The sequence below is a fragment of the Narcine bancroftii genome, chromosome 1 (assembly GCF_036971445.1).
Source record: "Narcine bancroftii isolate sNarBan1 chromosome 1, sNarBan1.hap1, whole genome shotgun sequence".
Classification (NCBI taxonomy): Eukaryota; Metazoa; Chordata; class Chondrichthyes; order Torpediniformes; family Narcinidae; genus Narcine; species Narcine bancroftii.
In genome coordinates, this window is record NC_091469.1 from 4,410,065 (window position 1) to 4,428,808 (window position 18,744).

General features: G+C 37.5%; 1 protein-coding gene across 1 annotated transcript in view; it reads left to right on the forward strand.

Annotated features, from left to right (window-relative positions):
* tbc1d13 (TBC1 domain family, member 13) overlaps positions 1-18,744 on the forward strand; it is a 63,513-nt gene that overhangs the window by 37,667 nt on the left and 7,102 nt on the right. Inside the window, exons 3-11 of the mRNA XM_069919137.1 lie at positions 582-622; positions 1,686-1,747; positions 2,547-2,646; positions 4,300-4,382; positions 6,078-6,237; positions 6,987-7,188; positions 8,807-8,970; positions 11,173-11,333; positions 12,306-12,363. Of these exons, the coding sequence (XP_069775238.1) occupies positions 582-622; positions 1,686-1,747; positions 2,547-2,646; positions 4,300-4,382; positions 6,078-6,237; positions 6,987-7,188; positions 8,807-8,970; positions 11,173-11,333; positions 12,306-12,363 (1,031 nt within the window). The remainder of the gene's footprint in view (positions 1-581; positions 623-1,685; positions 1,748-2,546; positions 2,647-4,299; positions 4,383-6,077; positions 6,238-6,986; positions 7,189-8,806; positions 8,971-11,172; positions 11,334-12,305; positions 12,364-18,744) is intronic.

Below are 18,744 nucleotides of genomic sequence, written 5' to 3' on the forward strand. Positions count from 1 at the left end.
TGTAAAAGGAACTAAATAACCCTAGGAGAGAGAATAATTTGCATGGAAAATGAACAGGGAATGGAACTGGCATGATTCCACAAAGAACTGATACAGACCTGATGGGCTGAATGGCATCTTGTGCCCTTTGAATTCTGTGATTGTGTTCATTATTAAGAAAAGAATTATGCTTCTAATATTGCAGCACAATTGTGCAGCCAGAGGAGCTCTGCTTCACAGCATCAGAGATCAGTGTTCAATCCTGACCTGAGTTGCTGTATGTTTTCACTTAAGACCACATGGTTTTCCTCCAATTGCTCCAGTTTACTCCTACATTCCAAAGATCTGGGAATTGTTAGGTTAATTGGCCATTGTAAATTGTCCCTGGAATGTGGACGAGCTGGGAAGTTAATGAAGGTGTTGGGAATTATTGTAAAATAGAATGTAAATTGATGGTTGGCATGGACTCTGTGGGACAAAAGGCCTGTTTCCATTCATACTGTATCTCCTATGACTATAATTATAGGAGTAATGTGCTCGTTCTCTTTTATGTTTCACAATAGTCCTTCATCAAATCTGAGCTTTTTACCTGCTTCTCACAGGAATTCCATTTGAAGGGGGACTGCGCTCACTTTGCTGGAAGGTAAGTTTTTATCTGAGCTCAATGGGGTTATCAGCATTAGATATTTTCCTCAAATTTTTGTCACATGGCCTCTTGCACCAAATTGCTCTACTCGGTCATTTGCTATTCTCACGCAAGTAATGACTAATACACAGAGATGTTTAGAGAAATAAGCAAAGCAATTTTCTTTTAATTATACAATTTTCTTTTTCAAGTTTGCTTACAGCACTGTTCAGGAAAGTTCATTACTGTAGATCATCCAAGGAGTTTGGGAATTCTAGATAAAATTAGTTTTTCCTCTGAAGCCATTTGTACTAGGGTCATGAAAACTTTTTTCAACAGAATTAGTCTAATGGAAACCTTCTTCATTGTTGGCTCTGTTAGTATGTCTTGGTCAGTGTGCCTGACAAAATATTCTTTTAAAAATTGTCACATTCAGTTAAAGGGGTGTACAAAGCAGAGAAATGTGGGAGCTTGTATACAAAAGTATTTGAAGGCGAGAGGTTAATTAATTCCTAAAATCTACCTCCATGACCAAGGTTTTAATCAGATAACTTGATGTCTTGTGTTTTATGTTGTGGTTTGGATTGTACTCTTGTAAAACCCCTTGAGTCATTTTTTCCATGTTAAACCTGTTACATAAATGCAACTTGCTGGTTCAAAGTTCTTTACAATTATGAATGGATCGATGATGCTGATAATGTGGGAGCTGTCGATACGAAAGAGAGAGAGAGAGAGAGAGAGAGAGAGAGAGAGCAAACTAGAAATATAGAAACTATATCCAAGGTTTCAAATTGGAAATTTGAGAAAATTAACCAGACGGTATTTCAATGGCATAACTCGATAATGAAGCAAATAACAAGTATATTTAGGGGAAAGTTGGATGTACATGGGAAAAGAAAGGAAGAAAAAGGAATATTGATGTTTAACATGAAGTAGGGGGAAAGAGGATCAAGTGGAATAGCAGTGCCATGAGTCAAAGACTCACATGATCTATCTTTGTGCTTTGGATAATGTATAAATTCACCCTTTCCTAGTTTGATTTTGTTAGCTGTTTCTGAATTTAAAAAATTTTTCTCCTCAGATCCTCCTCAATTACCTTCCCACAGAGCAGGCTCAGTGGAATGCTTCCTTGAAGAAACAAAGGTGAAGAACTGCATGAGAAATTTTTTTAAAATGCAGATACTATGAACTGAAAAGGCTTCATGTGTGGGAAGAAAATCTGAGTTAATATTTCAGGTTGAAGATATAGCCTGACCTGCTATGAATTTCTAGAATTTTATAGTTTTATATTGAAGAACGGCATTTCTGGCAGTGCCAATGAGGGACCTCTCCTCTTGGGATTATATAGCACTCCTGTAGAGGCTGAGAGTGGAGGGAAAGCTTGATGACTGTATCAAAGGGGGATATTGGTCTTAGAACTACAGGGTAAGGAAGTTTCATCTTTTATTTTGGGAGAAGAGAGCAAGTTCTACTTCACTCTTATTGCTACTTTGATATCAACGGCCAGAGCTACCCGAATTCACATGAGCAAGAGGCTTACACTTGTATTAAATGTCAGTACCAATGCAAGTTTACAGAATTTTGAACAAATGGTCTTAAATTGCTAACTGAATATTTCTGGCCTGAAACATTTGAGTCTTCAGCTAAAGCCATAATTAAACTGCCTTCATTCTGTGTTATCTAATAACCTTAAAGTAAGATTGCCTTAAAACAACTCAAACTCATCTTGTCAGAAACTAAATTTGGACATTCTTAGTATTTAAGCAATTGCTTCAGTTGATTATGCAGCATTTTATACATCTGCCTGCAGCAGGAGGAAGGATTGAAACAAAGCAGTCATCAGGGTGGATTCTGATGACATTAGGAACATGTTTAGTTGGTCCATGTAGAAAAAGGATCAGTTGGCATTTACTTTGACCCGATATAGTGTGCTCATTTGCAGGGAAATTTATGCACAGTTCTTGAAGGAGATGATCATTCAGCCTGGTATTGCCAAAGCAAATCTGGGCTTCTTCCGAGAGGATGTCACATTGGAGGACCACGTGAGTGTCATTTGCTTTCTGTCATGAAAAAGGTTTTAATTAGTCAATACATTTTTGATGTTGACTACAATATTATCTTAGACATACAGCACAGTAACAGGCCATTTTGGCCCACAAGCCTGTGTCACCCAATTAACCTACAAGCCCTGGTACATTTTGAAAGGTGGAAGGAAACTGGAGCCCCCCAGGGAAAACTCCTGCAGACACAGGGAAAATGTACCAACTCTTTACAGATAATGTGTGGGATTTGAACCCTGGTCCCGATCGCTGGCGCTGTAACAGCATTGCACTAACTGCTACACTAACAATCATTAAGGCTATTCAAATGCTTATCTAGACTGTTTAAGTGCTGTCAATGTTCTGCTTCCATCACACTCTCTGTCATTATATTCCAGGTAGTCACCACTCTCTCTGAGTGTATTAAGATCTCTCTGAATCTCTTATCCCATACTCTAAATCTGTCTCCTCTGATTGTATTCACCTTTGATAAAGAGAAAAGCTTCTTAAAGACTACCCTATCTATATATCTCTCATCATTTTATATAACTCAGCCATGTCTTCTCTTAGTCACTTTCTTTGCAGGGAAAACAGACCTAGCAACATCCTGGTGAATCTCCTCTACACGCTCTTCAGCACTCTTAAATCTTGGTGCTGTGACTACAACTGCATGCAGTAGTCCAGCTGAGGTCTGACCTGTGTTTTATAAAGTTGGAGCATAACCTCATTTTGACTTCAGATGGAATGTGCATGTTCTCCCTTTAGCCATGTGGATTTCTTTCAGGTGCTGCGGTTTCCTTTCAAGATGCTGTAGGCTAATTGGGTATTATTAAATTACCCTTAGCTATGTGTATGTGACAGAGAGAGAGATAAATAAATGGGAGAAGATGCTTGATGGAAATGCTCGGAGAGCTGGTGAAGGTTCAGTGAGCTGAATGGCCTTCTATGTTGTGAGAAAATGTGAGGTGAGAAATTCAGCCCGTAGTGTCTGCTCTGATTGATAGAGCATTATAATTATTTAACTTTTTCTTACATATTTTTCCTTTTAAAGGATAAGTTCTGTGACTGGAGGACAGGAGTGATCAAATGTGAGAAAGGAAAGAAAGTAACAAGATGAATAAACCTTTACCACAATCCTCCATCATGTCTGCCATCCTAATCAATGAATGATATTTATTGCTCCTGGTTTACCATCACCTCATTATTAGAAACCTAATCTTTGTTTTTCAATGCCTCTCTAACACCATCTACACTCAGAAATGTCTGCACTCTTTTGGGAATGGAGACACATGTACATGCACACTTTTCCTTTTTTCAACCTTTGAGTCTAATATTCTAGAAGTCCTCCCACCGTATAGGTTAAGTGGGTGTAAATTGGACGCCAAAAGACTTGTGGGCTGAAATGGCCTGCTAATGTGCTATATGTCTACATTTTTTTTTTAAATCACTCTAAGCTCTCTGCCCTTCTTAGATGCACCTTTAAACTAGTATATGATCACCTTGTATCCTAATGTGCTTTAGAGTCATATTTTATTTGATAATGCTCTTGTTGTATTTTACTATGATAAAATTTGGTTCTATTTCTGGCAAGATTTTCCTTTCTGTATTGCAGTGGAATTTTTCCTTCTCCCACTTTTTAATTTCTTTTCTAAACAGCCCTTGAATCCAAACCCTGATAGTCGATGGAACACTTACTTTAAAGACAATGAGGTTCTCCTGCAAATTGACAAAGATGTTCGGTAAGGAGAAGAAGAAATTGGTGCTGAGAAAGTGTCTTCTATTTCCTCAAGATACTCCTGAAGTAGTTTTTTTATGTGCATTTGTTTTGTAACCAAAACTGGGATAAAGATTGTCCAGAACAAATTCTCTTTATGTACAATGCATTAGGAATACAGAAACAAGAAGGCATTTTAACCCTTTGACAGCTTTGTAATTCAATTAAATGCTGGTGATTGTCAGCTCTATTTGCATGCCTTTTTTCTTGTTGTTATTATCTAACAAAAATCTTTTCTTTAGCTGATCCAAAACAACCACATTCTTTTAAGGAGAGAATTTTTAATTTCAGCTACCTATTATGTGAAAAAGTTCTTGCCGATTTTTTTTTTGTTGTGTTGAATGGCATGCTAAAATCCCTTCTGTTCCTTGATTAACTTGCTGGGGAAATTGTTTCCCATGTCAACAATGTTGAATTCTTTGTTACAGGCCCAGAGGACCCCAAAACACAGCAGCAATAGAAATTCACCAAGACAAATGGTTACTTCAACACAAAGTTTATTTTAATTTTCTTTTAAACATAAAAACAGGATCATACTTTAACTTATTATTATTAACTTCACCTAACTTAACCCCCTTTTAATTCTAAGCACAATGTGTGTACAAGTTCAGAAAAGTTCTTTGATTCACAGTCCAATCTCACTTTTTACTTCTTGAAGTTCACTAGTATCAGGCAATTCTTATACTGTGCACAGAATTTAAAATTTATGAATTTCACCTGGTTGGGTGCTTGAAAGGTAAATGGTCACTGCTCAGGAGGGTTCTTGTTAGTTTTCAGAGAGAGATTTTTTGCTTGTTGGACACACAACTGATTCCTTCCTATCAGCAACTTCAGAATCTTGCTGAAGAAACTTGCCCCATCACGCGCTCTCTCTCTCTCTCTCTCTCTCTCTCTCTCTCTCTCTCTCTCTCTCTCTCTCTATCTCTCTTCTCTCTCTCTCTCTCACTCGGAGAAAACCACACGACTCTCCTAGAACAGCAAACTGCACCCAGACAGACCACGGCACAGGACCCAATCCTCTGAGTTCGTTCATCTGTTGCTTTCCAAAACAATAATCCATTATTCCACAGCATGTCCAATTAACACCTACTTGTGAAGTTTCTATAGGTGTTCTTCAAAGTTTTTGCAAAGGCACTCGGACCCTGGACTGTCTGGGTTGAGCCAAGCTCTTGTATTTTAAATGATTTCTGTTGAGAAGTGTTTGTGTTTGTTGGTGGCCTACACTTTTTTTAAAAAAACACAATTTATCTTCTAAAAACATATCTACACATAATATAAAATATAACATAATCTGTCACATCTTTCATTTTTTAAAAATTGGATTGATCATGCTGAAATATCTTAAACTCAAGGGAATATGAGCCAAATTTATGTAACTTTGTAATGCAGTGAACTGAGTTTAAACATTTCAATTTGTGATTCTGCTTTATAGAAATCTTCATCAGTGATTCCAACATTGTGTAAGAGGTCAAGACCACTGGATTCTTTTGATATGCTGTTTATTTGCATTCCTAATTTTGCCTAAGGAATGTATGGGAGGCCAATATGGAAAAAAAATTTGAGGAGATTAGAAAATAAACTTTTTTTTCCATTTTAAACAAAAGTGATGCATTGGAGAAGTTTTAAAGCACCAATGTATTCCACAATTTCTCTCTTTCAGGCGACTCTATCCAGACATGGCATTTTTCCAGCGACCCACTGATTATCCATGCCTTTTGATTATGGATCCCCAAAATGAGTTTGAAACGCTTCGCAGGCGTGTAGAGCAAACCACTTTAAAATCCCAGACAGTTGCACATAATCGGAGTGGTGTTACAAATGTAAGATCCGCACAGTAAGATAATTATCATACCTTTAATAACTGGTTCATTCTGGCAAAATTTACAATTGCATAGTCTAATTCTTGCTCCTATTAATGTTAGCATTTTCGCTCACTAGGGTAACAAAAAGATTCATGATCTTGATTGATAATTTGTTTCATTAATTAAAATTTCATCCTTCAGCTTTGCCATTGTGATAAAGAGCTATCTAAAAGCATACAGTTTCAAATATTTTAAATTAGTTTCTTCTTTCTTCTTTGGCTTGGCTTCGCGGACGAAGATTTATGGAGGGGTAATGTCCACGTCAGCTGCAGCCTCATTTGTGGCTGACAAGTCCAATGCGGGACAGGCAGACACGGTTGCAAGGGAAAATTGGTTGGTTGGGGTTGGGTGTTGGGTTTTTCCTCCTTTGTCTTTTGACAGTGAGGTGGGCTCTGCGGTCTTCTTTAAAGGAGGTTGCTGCCCGCTGAACTGTGAGGCGCCAAGATGCACGGTTTGAGGCGATATCAGCCCACTGGCGGTGGTCAATGTGGCAGGCACTAAGAGCTTTCTTCAGGCAGTCCTTGTACCTCTTTGGTGCACCTCTGTCTCAGTGGCCAGTGGAGAGCTCACCATATAACATGATCTTGGGAAGGTGATGGTCCTCCATTCTGGAGACGTGTCCTACCCATAGTTTACCTATTCTATTAAAGCATTAATGGGCTTTATTTCTTGTTGCTTCCTTCATTTTTTTCCCCCTCTTTCAATAGGTTTGCTCCCCTCGCAAAACAACCTCGGCCAATGAATATGAAGTGCTTCCCAACGGCTGTGAGGCTCACTGGGAGGTGGTTGAGAGAATCCTATTCATTTATGCCAAACTGAACCCAGGAATCGCTTATGTTCAGGGTATGAATGAGGTTGTGGGTCCAATTTACTACACCTTTGCTACAGATCCTAACACTGAGTGGAAAGGTGAGGTTCAAAGAGTTCAGTTGTGCACTGAAAGCCACTATACCAGAACCTGCAAGATTACTGAATGATTGATGTATGATTATGACCCACTTGCCTTCTCCTTACCTTTTCATTCTTTAAGTGAATTCATTTTCCATCACCTTTGGTAGCTGGGATTACAAATGGATATTTGTTGTTGAATACATAGAATTTATGTCACAGAAACAGGTAATTTGAACCAACTTGTATCTGGCACAATTTATAAGAAATTTAAATACAAATAGTATGTCGTGCAGCTCTTTGAGTCTGCTACACTTATGTCAGCTTTATGTTTTATGCTATCTTAATAATTCTTGATCCATTAGTATATCCTAGCCTTTGAATATAATGGTGGAGAAATCCAATAATTTCCAACTGTGGAAATTCTTTCTTTTAGTTCAGAATGATCATTCTCTTATCCTTTCACTCTTTTTTTTTTAAATTACTCTTTGCATTCACTTTAAGGCTGCCAAGAAATTTGTACACTTCATTGAAATATCTTGTTATTTTTAAAAACAGAAAATAAGACGATGGTACTTTCTCTTGATAAGAAAACCCTCTCATTCTAGGATTAAATGTGTGCAATGCATAAGCCTCCTACTTCCTTGCAGTATGCCTTTGCAAAAATATGTTCATTAGGTGGTTATCCATCTTTTCCTGGAAAATTATTTAGAATCATTTTTTTCATCAACAATTGCAAGTAGTAGTGCATTCTATATTCATGTAACTCTGTCGGATATTTCTTACGATTTATTAGTGACTGTTTTATAATTATGGCCATTATATTTAACTCCTTCCAGAAGTTTGTTAGTGTGTATTGATAGACCATTTGTCCAAGTGATGGTTCACAACTGAACCAGACCTTTCTGAACATAGGTATGTACCAGTCAGGGATCACTAGACATTTATCAGAACTGGAACCTTGACAGGGTTTTTTTGTATTTATCCCCTCTGCATAAATTAGGAGGCCTGGTTATTATTGCCTATAACTGGATTGCATTTCAATCAAAGGTGGGCCATTTCTAGAATGTGTGAGATCAGTTGATGGTGTTTTTCATTGTTGATTTGAATTTTACATTCAACTCCTGCAACACTTCAAATTTAGGCCTTTTATTCTAATTCTCAAATCCTTCCATAATAATCTCCCTCCCCCGTTCCCAACCTTCTTTCTCCTTTCCAGTTTCTGTAATCTTTCCACCCCTTCGACTCCTTGAGATAGTTTTACTTAAATTGTTATCTCAAGATAGTCTCTAAATTTAACTGCTTGAAAATTGATAGTGATATCAGCTGCCAAAACCCTAAGCTCTGGCATTACCATCCTAAATTTCTCTGTATTACTATCTTTACTTCCTCCTTTAAAACACTCCTTAAAACAGACAGATGTCTGACTCAATTTTTGATAGATTTACTTTCCTGTTTCCTTACGAGGCTCAGAGGTAAAATCTGACTTTTAAACCACCCTGGTCCATTCTGAAATTTTAAGACCACAACATAAATAAAAATTATTGTTATGTAAATGTTTTTAATTTAAATTTAATTTTTTTGGAAAAAGGAACTCTTGCTTGTTTTATATTTTTCTTTCTTTCTCTAAATTATCCAGAACACGCAGAAGCAGATACATTTTTCTGCTTCACAAACCTGATGTCAGAAATCAGGGACAATTTTATCAAGAGCCTAGATGACTCGCAGTGTGGGATCACTTATAAAATGGAGAAAGTTTACTCTACACTGAAGGAGAAAGACATGGATCTGTATCTCAAACTGGTATGAAATGGTTTATAAAATGGAGAAAGTTTACTCTACACTGAAGGAGAAAGACATGGATCTGTATCTCAAACTGGTATGAAATGGTTTATAAAATGGAGAAAGTTTACTCTACACTGAAGGAGAAAGACATGGATCTGTATCTCAAACTGGTATGAAATGGTGTATTAAGGCAAATAAGACTGAAGACAGGAATATGTTTCAAATCCATTCATCCATCAAACCTTATGTGTGCACTAGAGAAACACACCAGACTGCAGATGATGGAATCTGAAGCACAAAAACCAATGTGCTGAAGAAGCTCAGCAAGTCAAGCAGCGTCAGTGGGAGAAAAAGAATGGTCAACGTTTTGGAGTTTGGACCCAAAACATCGACATTTCTTTTCTCTCAGTGCTGCTGCTCAACTTACTGAGTTCTTTCATTCGCTTGTTTTTGGCTTGTAGTTACCCTGACTGATAATTACAGATCTGGCATGTCCTTTACATTAAAATTTTAATCAAACTCCTTTGTAGCCTTGTTCCTTGATAAACTCTTCCAACCCTGTATCCTCACACTCCAGAAGTTTCTGCACCTTTTTTTTGGGCTCTTTATGCGTTCCTTATTCATTTAACACAACTGCGTACTTTCAGCCATCTAAGCTTTGAGTACTGGAATTCTGTCCTTAAATCCTTGCCCCTCCTCTTTTAAGACCCTCCATAAATCCTTCCTGTTTTACTGCTTTTAGTTAGTAGTTGATTGTAATATGAATGTCAAACTTTTATTTGACAACAGTTGTTCAGTACATTACCTTATAAATATGTGATTATTTAGGAAATATTTAAATTCCCATAATCTACAGATTGAGAGCGAAGTATCAGAGTATGAGCAAGGGCTTAGTTTTACATAAGAAGAAACCCATTGAACATTTAGAACACTAAATGCAAAGAAAGTAGAGGAAATGTTTCAAGTAAAATAGGGAAGTGGGTCATCCAAGGGGGTCTTTGTATAATCTTTCATCCTCTCAGAATGTTAAAATATGGCCAATTAGTAGTTTTATGAAATATGATTTCTTGGGATAGTGAAAGATGCAATGAATATAAGCATTTCTTTTTATTCAAAGACCTTTTCACGCCAAACAACAATTAAATGCTTCAGCTCTCTATCATTTCATAACCAGGCTCTCTTGTTTCTGGGATATCAGCTAATAAAGACAACAGCTTGCATTTTATGGAACTTTAAACATATCAAAACATTCTCGATAAAGGGTTCTGACCTAAAACGATGATTGATCATTTCTGTCCATGGATGCTGTCTGACCTGCTGAGCCCCTCTATCTTAACATTGTCATATCAAAACATTGTTTTTCAGGACAAACCATCAGCAAAATTGATTCCTAATCAAAAGGACAAAACATTAGTTCCGTGGGCCGAGTGTTTGGTTAAAGATGTAGGTTTTAAGCCATATCTTAAAGGAAGTGAGGCAGTTGGAGCTCCATGTGGAGAGCACTCAGGCTGAGAAAGCTGAAAGCTTGGTCATCTGTGGTAAGGCAAAGGAAGTGCAGAATGCATCAGTAGGGGAGAATTGAAAACGTGGGAGACATTTGTGAGGGGTCTCAGGCCTAGAGCAGTTTAAGGTTTGAGAAGAGAAAGAAATTTCAAATGAATAACTTGGGGATGGAGTCAAATTTAATCAGTGAACTCAGCAATGATGAATGTATTTTTTTTCCAAGTAAGAGGTATTGGAATTGTCGACCATCAGTATCAAAAGCATAATTTAGGATCTCAACAGCGGACGGGGTGAAATGGAGGCTAAAATGGATGCTTTGGTAATCTTGAGTACTTTTATGTGTAATTACCAATCAAGTAATTTCATTATGCAATGATAATTAGAAGATGGTACAAATAGGATTATGAAGAATTAGGTTGGGTTGTGTGGCATGTGATGAAGGGAGAAAATTATTTCTCTTGTGGAAGAATCCAAACTTTGTCATTAATGAATCCAGTGGAAACATCTTTGTTCAAAGTGTGGTTACTTGTTGCCATGTGATACAGATAAGATAAATGGCACCGGGGCTTCAACAGTATATGAAGCAGTTGGAAGGTTTTACTCATGGGATTGGAAGTGGGGGATGGGGATGGAGTCCTGTGGGGAGCGCCTGTATTTCTACTGTGAATATTATGTAATCGCATCCATTGCTTGTCATGTTTCCATTTGACATTACAGCAAGAGCAGAATATCAAGCCACAATTTTTTGCCTTTCGCTGGCTCACGCTGCTGCTTTCCCAGGAGTTCCTTCTTCCTGACGTTATCCGAATATGGGATTCCCTGTTTTCTGATATTGACCGATTTGATTTCCTCATCCTAGTCTGCTGTGCCATGTTGATGTAAGTTGCAAAGTCCATATCTTTTCTAATGTAGGAGAGTCATGGTGCTTTTGCAAAGATGCTGTATTTTCTTCAAACCAGCAAAGTAAAACATTTTGAATGAAGCTAATCGATTCCATCTGTCAATTACCTTGATGAAGGGATCAAGCCCGAAATGTTGGTTCTGTATTTTTACCTTTGCTCTATAAAGGACTCTGCTTAGTCTGCTGAGTTTCTCCAACTTTGCGTTTTTACTTCAACCACAGTGTCTGCAGATTTTCGTGTTTTACTTTTATGTCAGTCAAATTAATTTGAATTGCCTGGTCTGTTTTGTTTTTCTCTCTCATTTCACCTGCTGTGGTAGGAGCCTGGGGTGGCATAAATAACTATTGGGGAAATGAATTTCAGAACAGTCCATTGAAAGACTTCATGTAAGAAGACACTTTAACAAATGTTTTATTTCAAAGAACATTCAAGTACCACTCAACCATGGTTCCTGTGCTAGCTCTTTGAAACTGTTTTCTTATTTGTATCATTACTATTAGTCCTACCTCATTGAAAATGTACCTCTTTCAAGTATTTCTTAAGATCAATTCATGAATTGACTGTGGGTCCTATCTTTGAGCCAGTTTTTGAGTCATATTCTACAAACTTGAGCCCATCTTTAGGCTTGTGTTTAATTCAGTACTGAGGGAATCCCATCTTATGGCAGCACTGATCCCCACATCGAGCAGGGTTAATTTCCTGGTTATCTTGGACAATATTACTCTTTTACCCAAGATGACTGGAACATTTCTTATTTCTGTTCATGAAATCTTGATGTGTTCAAATTAGTTTTCTAACTCCTGTGCTGTAACAGGATAATTTCATAATTTAAATAATTTCAGATATTATAGTTTGGTCTGATTAAGTGTAACTGAGAGGGTAACTGTGTCAAGATATTTTTAAAGCAATTTTTGAAAGATAATGAAAGCAGTTGTGTTTTTCTTGCAGTTTAATTCGGGATCAGTTGCTTGCTGGAGACTTCACGATAAACATGAGACTGCTACAGGTGAGCAAATGTTACAAATGTAATCACACCATGAAATTGATGCATTTGAGATTGTCTAGGTTATTAATGTTAAAGCAAAATAAGACTGCAACTACTTTACTACTTGAAGAGCTTAGACTGATAAACAAACCAGCAGGGTGTGGGTGGTGTTGTTGAGGTACCTCCACACTTTTATCATTGTCTGATAGGCCTTGACATGAATGTTTCATCTCTGCCATAACAACTCTATTGTGAGTTGATTGGGGAGGGTAAGATTAATCCTATTACTGTGAGAAGGCATTATAGACTTGGAATATGGAATGGATTCACCCATACTTATCCTTCTGGATACATGCCCATATATGAACTCCAAGATCCATTCTCAGGGTTAGATGAGGATGCAAATTCTGCATCATCTCACTTAAGGGCATCATTGCTTCCACATGGCTAAAAGGTTACTCTGCTATTCTACAGAGGAAACTGAGCTCTAACAGTACAGCCATTATCATTCTGTTTTGTAGCACTTAATGTCTTGCTGCAATGATCCCTGTTTCTCTCTTGTGAGCTCTGCAAGGTGAAAGGATCTATTAAGTTACATTGATGAACGTCTATTTCCTGCTCTATCTTTCACTAGCTTAGTATCTCCCTTTGCTGGATCCTTTTTTTTCAGCAGGACGGAGCCACCTTTTTTGGATATGGGACTCCAAGTGTACCCAGTCTTCTTTCCCACTCCCCTCACTGCAACACCCACACTGAGTAGTGCTCTGGAGACACCTATGATTGCAAAGGAGTATAAAGTGACAGTGAACTTGTGCTGTTACTGTGACATGAAATCTTGCAACATTGTAGAATTGACTCATGTAATTTCCACAATAACCAACACGCAGAAGACAATGGATACCCTGAAAGAAAGTTTTAACAATGCTACTCTTATTGCCTCCATTAATGGGGAATCCCATTTACTTCTGCACATCTTCATGCCTCTCACTCTGCAAACTTGAGTCTAGGTTTTAATCTCTCATCATCTTTGTGCTCACTTACACTACTGGGTTGCATTTAAGCAGGAACTCAGATCCCACTTTTAAAGTTATTACCTTTGTTTTCACATCACAACATGACCTCAGCCTCCCACTTTCTGTATGCTCCTCTGGTCCATCATCTATTCACCTTCTCAAGGAACAGGTTCATTTGTTGTGTCTTGAGAATCTGTGATTTTGGCTGCTCCACTATCAGCTGATGAGGCCTTAGGTGCCTTCTCTCTTATCTGTAACATATTGAGACATAGAAATGGCAAGCTTTAACATTCTTTCACAAAGTTGCTCTTTCAGCAATTATCTTTGACCATACTCTTGTTGAAAATGGATTGCTTTGACCTGGATGATATTGCACTTTTTTGTTAACTTTGTGGGCTAAAGGTGAAAATGATATTGACGGCAGAAAAAGAAAAGCAGTTCATCACACTTGTTGGAGAGTTTGAATTTGTATCATGAATTTCTGAGCAGCATTTAGAGAAAACCCTTGCAACGTCAGTTTAAAAATAGAAAAGCTGGCTATATCAGGAAAGTTTAATTATGAATAGTTATTTCCTATTCATAGTTAATTTGAAGACTGGAAATGAATCTTTTAACAACCCTGAGCTAAACATTCTGGTCAGAGTTTTGTGTATTGAATTATGTTTCACCTTGTGCAAAACAGTACAGTAAATAGGAGTGATCTGCTTAAAATCATTTTGGATTTAAGTGAGGCTGTGTTTAGCTTTTGCTCAGGTGTTGTATGTAGTATTAATATAATTTAATAATATAGTAATGTTATTAAATTAACTGTGATCCTTGAATCTTCGGAGACCACGTGACCAGAGCAGCTTCCCAGTATTTATCATTTGTCTGCCCTGTTCACCACAGATTGTCTCAGCTGCCATGCAATCTTCCATTATAATCTAAAATGATCCATACAGTGGTATGGGAATGCAGTTAGGCAGGATGTTTGTGGTTCCAGTCTCATGAAAAGTTGAAATGCTGATTATCAAGTTATTTAGTTTCAGAACTAATCATAGTATAAAATGGTCATATTTGTGTTATCATTAGAATAGCTGCATCATCCTGCAACCAACTTACTCTTAAAAGGGGATCTATATTAATCCAAACTTTGATTTATGATCATTTTTCTCCATTTTCTGTTTCTTCGTTTAAAAAATAAATCCATTCAAGTGGTTTATCCTTATTTTGATTTCCTAATCTCTTTTCTGCCTTAATAGTGACTTCTGCTTTGGATCTGCAGTAGACTGGGGTCACTAACAGGCTGAAAGCTAGCTTAGCGAGATACCTAGTGACCTGGTGTCCTCAGACCTCTTTAATGTAATCTTGCTAAAAAGTATTCCCTTTCTCTCTGCTTTAATAATGTTGCATTGGATTTTTGCAAAACTTGACCCTTTAATTTCCTACCATTTCTAATGAATATGCTTCACACTAGAGTATCTGTACTCATCTCTGCAGATGTGTGTGTGAATATGACTGCTCATCTCAGTATGTCTGTCCACCCTTGACTGTATTCTCCTGCCAAAGTCCTTCCCTTTTAGTTTTGTGTGTATGTGCGTGTATGTGTACATATTTTCTGGCATGAACCTCTCTGAATTCATACCTTGAAGAAGGGCCCAGGTCCGAAATGTCAGTAATATATCTTTATGTCCTATGGATGCTGCGAGACTGGCTGAATTCTTCTAGCATTTCTGTTTTTACTTTTTATGAACATCTCTGTCTACTTTTGCTTACATATCCACATATGTTAGTGTTTGGCTCCATGGTTTGTTTTTACCTATGTCTGTGTAAAACTGCTTATTCCACTTTTTGCCCATGCATATTTGTTTGACTTTGCTTGTGTGCATCAGTTCTTTTGCTTGTCTAGATGCATCTTTCAGTCTCCTTGAAGTGGTTTGTCTAACTTTTTACATTGACTCTATGTTTATGGCTGTTTGTACTTACCATTTCTAAATGTATGACTTGTCACCTCAGTTCTCGCCTGTCTCATGAACAAGATGCTTCCTAATTCAAACTTGATAAGTGACTTCCTCTTATCAGACAGTAGGTTCCTTTCGAAAAGCAGCACGCTGGGAAGTGTCTTTGTGTCCCATCTCCAAAGATCAGGTGGGGGATTTCACTGTCTCAAAGGCCCAGTATTTGGTGAGTACTAGAAAATCTATAACTTTAAAAAAGGCCAAGAAGGTGGGGTGGTTGCATTTATTTATAATTTGGTTTGGCGTTAGCAAAAAAGCTTTTGTCTTTCAGAGTTAAAAGGGCATCTATCGTTTTTTTTTTCTTCCCACAACAATCTATGTTTCACTGTTCATTTGGACACAATTATAACAAAAAAAAACTTTAATGAAGCACTGAAGTAAAATCAATATTCTGCAGATGCGGGAAATCTGAAATAAAAACAAAAAACTGGAAAGGCAACAGATCAGACAGCCTCTAAAGAAAACTCCTGCATTTACAGTATATCACATTTTTCTTCCTGACTTCTGGATGTTCAAAAGCTCTTGATAAAATATAGTCATTGCTGACTAAAGGACACTAACCAGTTTGCATCCAGCACATTCTCATAAGAAGCAGTGATGACATATTGTATTTTAATGATGTTAATTAAGACACAATAGTGAATTCCCTCACTCTTCAACATAGTATGCCATGTAAGAGAACAGTAGGCCATCTTAATTTAATGTCCCACCCAAGGCTCGCAACCTTTAATCAGTACATAACTAGTAATGTGAATATCGTCTCTGGAGTGGAAGCTTGATTCAGAGTTTCCACTCTCAAACTACAAAATCATTTTTATCTGGCTTGTAGTTTACATTGGTCCAAAAAAATGTCAGAGCCCAAAACCAACTTGTGTTAAGTGATAAAACCAAGTTCTATTGACAAGTAGTGAAGCAGTATGCTTTGACCCTTATTTGATAACCAATATTCTGGATGTGCAGAAAATGCTGCAATCACTCAGCAGGTCAGGCTGGAAGAGAAACAGTTTAATGTTTCAAGTTGGAAATCAGACCCAGAAAGAGAGAAAACAAATTAGCAGAAAGGGTAGGGAAAATGAATAGGTCAAAGGGAATATCTCTTACAGGTTGAGACCAGGATTGCAATGGTTTTAAATTGTTCATGAAGTGATCTAGTTGATTAATGAAGCAGTGAAAGAGAGAGAGAATAGAGAGGGAAAACAAATCATGAAAAAGGCATAAAGGCTGTAAAATGAATGTCAGAGATATATGAAATGACAAGCAGTTCAAGCAATGTCAATGGAGAAAGGAGAGACCAATTACAGATATTGACCTGCAGCAAAACTGGCTAGTTCAGGTAAAGAGAAACTGAATTAGCTGAAATTGTTGAATTGAATATTGAGACTTAAAGGGTGCAATTTGCACAGACAAAAGTTGAAGTCTTCAAGGCTCAATATCCAATTCAACAATTTCTGGGAACTTGGTTTCCCTGTTTGTATCATAACTAATCAATGATGCTGTATATTGTCCATCTGTAATATTTGCTCAGTCTGATTTGCTGAGCATTTCATAGCCTTTACATGGTCCTCTGTTTTCAGTCAAAGTGCCTTGATTGGCAATCCTGGCTTCTTCTTGTCAGATATATTCTCTTTGCCCTATCCATCCCTCATTCACTCTCTGTAACTTTAAAAACATTTATTTTCTCTTTCCTAGTTCTAATGAAGAACGTTAACTCTGATTCTCTTTTTCAGCTGCCTGATCTGCTGAATGTTTCCAGCATTTTCTGGTTTGTTTTTTTCAGATTTCTCACGTCTTGTGTCTTAATGTTTCCATGATTTCAGTAAAGATGCCACAACCCAGTAAGAGGACCTACTTTGCCCAGGCAGTGGCCTGATGTTTACCAGTGTGTTCAATTAAACTCTGGTGTGTAGTTGGTAGATGGGAGCTGTTAAACTTATGACAAGTTGCACCTAAGCTCCGTGGATTTCGGGTACATAGCATATTGAAATGGGTTACAATGGTTGGGAAGGGATGTGTACACAGCCATTGAATAATACGACAATTTTAAATTGGAATCAATGTCGATCAGCAAGGATGGGATGAGTGTAACTTGATGCCAATCCAGACACAGTTTTGGATGTGTTGAAGTTTGTGGTTGTTGTGAACCTATCCAGGAGAGTGCTAGAATGGTCTAAATGTGGAAGTCTTGAGAGCTTTGGCAATGTGTTCTGTGGCTGATATTGTACTGCAGACATTTCAGGTTCAGAAGTTCGACATTGGACCAATAATCTAATGGTTTGTAAAAGTCACAGAGTTTCTTGAACTTCTAATATGCCTTGCAAGAATTTAGGTGGCTAAGTAGGACTTGCAAGGTTTTGACACAGTGATATGATTGGGCTCTTTCTCTGGAGGTCTTGCACGAGTATTGAATGCTTCCTTGGAATTACCAAAGGTGTGATTCCCTGCTGGAGAGTTGCCAAATTCAATGCTGACTTCCTACTTCTCCCTCTGCAATTCTTCCAGTCCAAAAAAAAAACACGGAGGTTGCTATACTCATCTAATTCTGGTCTCTTGTGCATAACTTTCTTCCTCTTTCCATTGGTGAACAGCCTTTGTTTTGCTAAACCCAGGATTCTTTCTCTAACCCCTCTAAAATTTCTCTTTTCCACTTCTGTCAGTGGTCTTTTAAAGGTGTTGTGTGTCTTCCTAAGTATTTGGAACATTTTCTGTTTTTTTTTAAACTCTTGGTCTTATCAAACATTAGCCTCCCACCCTGATGTCTACATTAAATTTTGTTTGATTAAAAATCTTTGAAAAGTCATGGGATGTCTTGTTATATTCGTGCTAATAATGCATGCTATTTATGACTAGAATTTCCACTCTGGTAATGTTCATTCAAAATTTTGAAATTCATCTGGTCCGTGTGATGTGCTTAAAAATTTGGAGAATCATGATATTAATTTGAAAAATTTATTTCCAATTGAACTTAAAAGTGGTGTGTATTTTAAAATAAGATAAGACTTCCTTTTCTATTTTTGTTATCATAAAAATAATAATTATTTCATCTTTAAATTCATTGAAAATGACAATTGTTTCAATGCTTAGATATGAAAGATGGCTGTACTGCTGAGATTTTATGATATCCTAATTGTTTATGTGGGATGAAGAATATATTCCACACACGAGAATACAGCTGATTTGGATGCAGCTATATAATACGTGGGAAGTGAGATGAGGCGAATTTCTTTGATATAACCACTTACAGCACAGAACAGGCCAGTTCGGCCCTACTAGTCCATGCCGTAACAAATCCCCACTCTCCTAGTCCCACTGACCAGCACCCGGTCCATACCCCTCTAGTCCCCTCCTCTCCATGTCACAATCCAGTCTATCCTTAAATGTAACCAATGATCCCG